This window comes from Amphiura filiformis, chromosome 2 (genome assembly GCF_039555335.1).
Source record: "Amphiura filiformis chromosome 2, Afil_fr2py, whole genome shotgun sequence".
NCBI classification, from domain to species: domain Eukaryota; kingdom Metazoa; phylum Echinodermata; class Ophiuroidea; order Amphilepidida; family Amphiuridae; genus Amphiura; species Amphiura filiformis.
Genome location: NC_092629.1, coordinates 84,687,698 through 84,692,292, shown reverse-complemented (window position 1 = coordinate 84,692,292; position 4,595 = coordinate 84,687,698). Strand labels below are relative to the sequence as shown.

The 4,595-nt window shown below is 37.5% G+C and overlaps 1 protein-coding gene across 1 annotated transcript; it reads right to left on the bottom strand.

The window, feature by feature from the left end:
* Positions 1–567: 567 nt before the first annotated feature.
* Positions 568–1,581, bottom strand: LOC140144172 (melanopsin-like). The gene has a single exon (XM_072165998.1). It carries the CDS (start codon positions 1,579–1,581, stop codon positions 568–570), a length of 1,014 nt encoding a protein of 337 aa, XP_072022099.1.
* Positions 1,582–4,595: the final 3,014 nt, after the last annotated feature.

Here is a 4,595-nt window from a genome sequence, read left to right as displayed (position 1 = left end):
ATTCTCAAACAGTTGAATATATCACAATTTTGATGAACGATTTCAAAATCGTTATGGATAAAATGCAGTAAAATATATCCACAGCTAATTAGTGTATTGCATTTCCAGTTAGTGTATTGGAAACAAAACCTGGATTTTACCTGACAACAAATTCAATTTTCTTGTAATGGCAATATCATATGGGGTACTGATCATGCGCAAATCGTAAAAACGTAGAATAGAAACTCTGTGGCAGGCTCTGTGGTATCTCATATCGTGTAAATGTTATGCTTAGCCTGAGTCGCTCGGCCTATCTCGAACAAAATCGCCATGCGTAGCTGTTGAAAAACAGGATTCGCCGTACTTGACGGCAATTTTTGACACGGAGATATAGGGATGATGAAGCTGTGCCATATCCACATTTTCTGCACAATATAAAGTTACACTGTTAGTCTTGTTATCAAGACAAATATCTCGATAAAGTCAAAAATGTGAGATACGACAGTATGTGATGCGAGCGACGGATCCCGCGACGGATTAACTGTCTTTGCAAATAGTAGTTTATGTTGAAAAGTGTTTGCAATAAAGTCACCAAGAGTTGCACAGGACACGTTTGTAAAACTTACGTATCTTGATCATGGTAGCTGCATAAAGAAATGGATTAATGCAGGAGTTGAGGTAACCTAAATATCTCAGTGTGTCTTGAAGGTGCACATTATTATACTGAGGACAAAAGACGGTGATGAGAGCATACAATACATATGGCAGTGTGCAAATGTTGACAACCAATACGATAGAACCAAGCACTATGGCTGCCTTCTTGTAGCGCTTGTTGGAATCAGCTTCATCCCTAGGTATAGCTGCTCCATGATCCATTGGTACAGCAGAGCTACCACTTGGACCTGCAGCAGACCTATTTGAACTTGGATTCGCATTTTGAGATGACATTGTGTCGCTGCTAGGATGAACCATTGGTTTTCGCAATTTTCTTACCAGCCGAACTAGGAATGCAATACTGAATGATTCGATCACAAGGAGTGGACCAAATATAGCTAGTATAAACAACACAAGAGCGAAATTCAGGTTATGCTTTGGCGGTGAGCGGCAATCTTGGCTGAAGTCAAAATAATCATGTGATCCAGGTGGTATCAGCATATCCCAGAATATCACTTCACTGGTTCCCAGTAGAATACCATAGAGCCAAATCCCACCAATGATATACATTATGCGCTTTTTGGATTGGATCCTCAGATACTTGGGATACTCCTGGGATAAAAGCAGAAATCGATCCATACTTATTGCTACAGTTGTTACCATTCCACCACTGAAAAACAGATCACCCAGAAAGTTTAACAGTTGACATCCATATTTGCCATATGGCCAAAAATTCATAGCAATAAGAGGGAACTGGTAAATTTGAATTAGACCTATCCCAAGGTCAGCACATGAGAGGTTCAAAATCAATAAATTGCTGGTTTTCTGCCGCAGAAGGCTCACTTTAATGAAACTAAATATTGTTGCCACGTTGCTAACGAGAGTCAAGATGGTCACAATGCTAACGGCAACTACATGAAGAATGTGTAGATTACTAGCTAGATCCATTTTACCTGACAATTGACATGGTATTTTCAAAATTTGGAAATCGGAGTACCCTTGGAGCTTTCTACCAGCAGTTCTTTTCAAAATGGTTTGTTGCGCCGATGATGATGCTTAAACAGGCGAACAGAAACGATTTGATCTACAAGACTGATGTGCTTCACAAAGTTGGTGTTGCTACTGGCCGTAAATGAGATTGTTTTTCTCTGCATTGATTAAGACAAGCTTTGAATCGCTAACAGTAAAGCTCTTGCTTAACCCCAAGAGAAGTACCTGCCGATTGGCCAAAATGAATATTGTGTCCAAAAGCCTAGTCATAATATTATTGGCAATTGAAATGAGCATGTCAAGTTATCAACCAATCAGAAATGCTGTTAGATGACCAGTAGTGTCCAGGGGGTTAAAATGATCTTGTCATCATCTGTACCGCCATTAAGTATTATCACCACTCTCAAAGGCGAGCATCCTCGCATCCATACCCAGCCCGGACCTAATAACATTTAGCGCTTACGTGCCAGTAAAACAAGTGTATACACAGCCTGCTGACTTCATCACGATAAATTAGAAATATATTTATATGCTGACATTTGCAATAAGAAGTCAACAGCCAATTTAGGAAGTAACTTTTTTTATTCATAATTCATTCCTCTAATAGACAAATAGACGTTTTAATTTAGAATATTTTTTTTCATAACACACTTATGAGCAAACGTTTCGATAAGTACCAGCTGCCATAAAATGCCATAAATTATTATTTTATTTATTTATTACACTTTATCACTGGTATATACAATAATTATAATATAACATCAAAATATATTGCACATGAATATTCAAAAGTACATACAAAAAAAAAGAAGTATAGATAAAATTTTGCACCAGGGAAAGGCAAGGACTAACAGGTGCAAAGCACCTCTAGGACAGTCCCACCAAGGATCAAAACAATGAGGACACCCCCTCCCCCTCCCAAAAAGAAATGTGTCAAAAAAAAACACCCAAAAAACCTACACAAGCCTACAACCAGAACACTGGCAACATGTAACCCAAGAGCATGTGTTGTAAGGATCAAAACTCTCCTCTAGTTTGTTCTTGTACCACTCAGAGAGCTGGCTCTTAAAAGAGGACATGTTGCATGACAGTCGATCTAATTGTGAGAGGAAGTTGATTCCACAGTGGAACGATACGGTTGAAAAACGATGCCCTGTGAGACTCGCTTTTGCATCGCTTGGGAATCAACAATAGGGGGTAAGCAGATGATCTGGTGGTGGGACGGTCCTTGAGGGCGGAGTTAAAAACAACAAAATGGTTAAGATTAAGGTCATAAAATGCAAAAGCTTTCTCTTATTGCGGCAAATTTGTATTGCAAATTTGGAAAAATTAGAATTTGCTGATTGTTTTCTACCCGATGACCCCCTTTGTAAAATTTTGTACCGAATCACTCCAGCTTTTTCCTCATATTTTATACCTAATGTCAAATGACCTCCTTTTTCATTTGTTAATCGCCCCCTTTATTTAAACGAATTTTTTATTAAACGACATTAAAGCAATATTATAACATTTTCAAACAAAATAGATTAGCATTTCTTTGCCATAAAATTAGCTTTTACTGTCAGATATATCCCCTTTTATTGTTGAGCCGAACAACTATGGCAAAGCAAAGAACATTGGAATTTACTACCAGCGCACATGTCGCCAATACGTACCACTCCTTCGGTCATGTTGTGGTACGACCCTTTGTTGTGTATATCACCGTCGCGAACGCCGCGTACATACTGTGTGTTATGAACATCGTGTATGCGTTCGACTAACAATTCCATAGTAATAATAAAGGGCTGAATCAGCCTTTTATTCAAAATCTCTGATTTTGACAAAACTACAGCGCCTAAAGTCTTGATTTTTGCAGGCTATATTGGTTTAATAAAGTACAATTTAATCGTGTAAAAAAATGAATTTAAAAAAATCAGTTAGGGCGTCCTCCTCAGCAAATGTTATAATATGGCTTTAATAGACGCCTAATTCCAGAAGCCGGCAGGCATAATACCTGTGACTTTATTTTTCATTTGTTTATACCCAATAACGCGTCTTATTTCAATTTGAGCAACATTTTAGACGATGCGAAGAAATCTGCGGGGATCGAAAGCTCATGTCACTTAGTAAAATTTTAATACATGTGTTCTGTCAGCATTGGATTGGTTCATAGCATCAACATTATTATACACATGATTTGCCTCATGCTAGCTTACTGTGCAGCGATTGGTTGAAGGTACTAGTGGCTTGTGCTCTGTTTAGCTCAATTCTAATACCCTGATTGGTTGAAAGTTTCAAAAACATATTCAATGTCTTTCAAGTATTTCACCACTTTTATCACGATACCTGCGATATCAGCAAAGAGTGTTGACATTTATATCAAAGACTCGCTCATAATAGGCGAGATGACAGGAAGATATTTGCTGAACAATTAAATATTCTAAAAATATTTGTTGGTATTCAGCTATTTGCTTTATTAGTTTAGACTAGGTGACCCTTACAATCTTTCCAGGAATAAGATATGGGCAATCAAGTCTTCACAATGAAATATCGTTGCTTCTTTAGTCATGCAATTAGTAATGTTGACAATCTCAACTCTTAACTCTTAACATAACACACCAAAATAGCATCAAAACTTGTTTAATTCCCTGACATTTTGATTAAAGACGAGTATTCCGTAAGACCAGGTCAGTCGCCATATTATTCACATTTTGAGCACAAAAAGTTTAATTGAAAGTTCATCTTATTCAATAAAACTATCCTGGCCAAGAACAGTATAGCGGGGGAAAACTTCGTGAGGTTTTGATTTTGGAGCTTTTTACGGTTAAGATATCAATTTGTAAGCGCTCTTTAGCAAAGTCATAGTTCATTGAATTTACAACCGTATGCCAAAAACAGGTGAAAATAGTAACTTTTTGCACAAGATTTGCAATTTAAAGAGAATTGGCCATTCCTCATTGAAATGAAGCTAGTATAATGGACAATATAAGTGT

Coding starts and splice junctions, on each gene's coding strand:
- LOC140144172 (XM_072165998.1), bottom strand. CDS start 1,581: ATGGATCTAGCTAGTAATCTACACATTCTTCATGTAGTTGCCGTTAGC.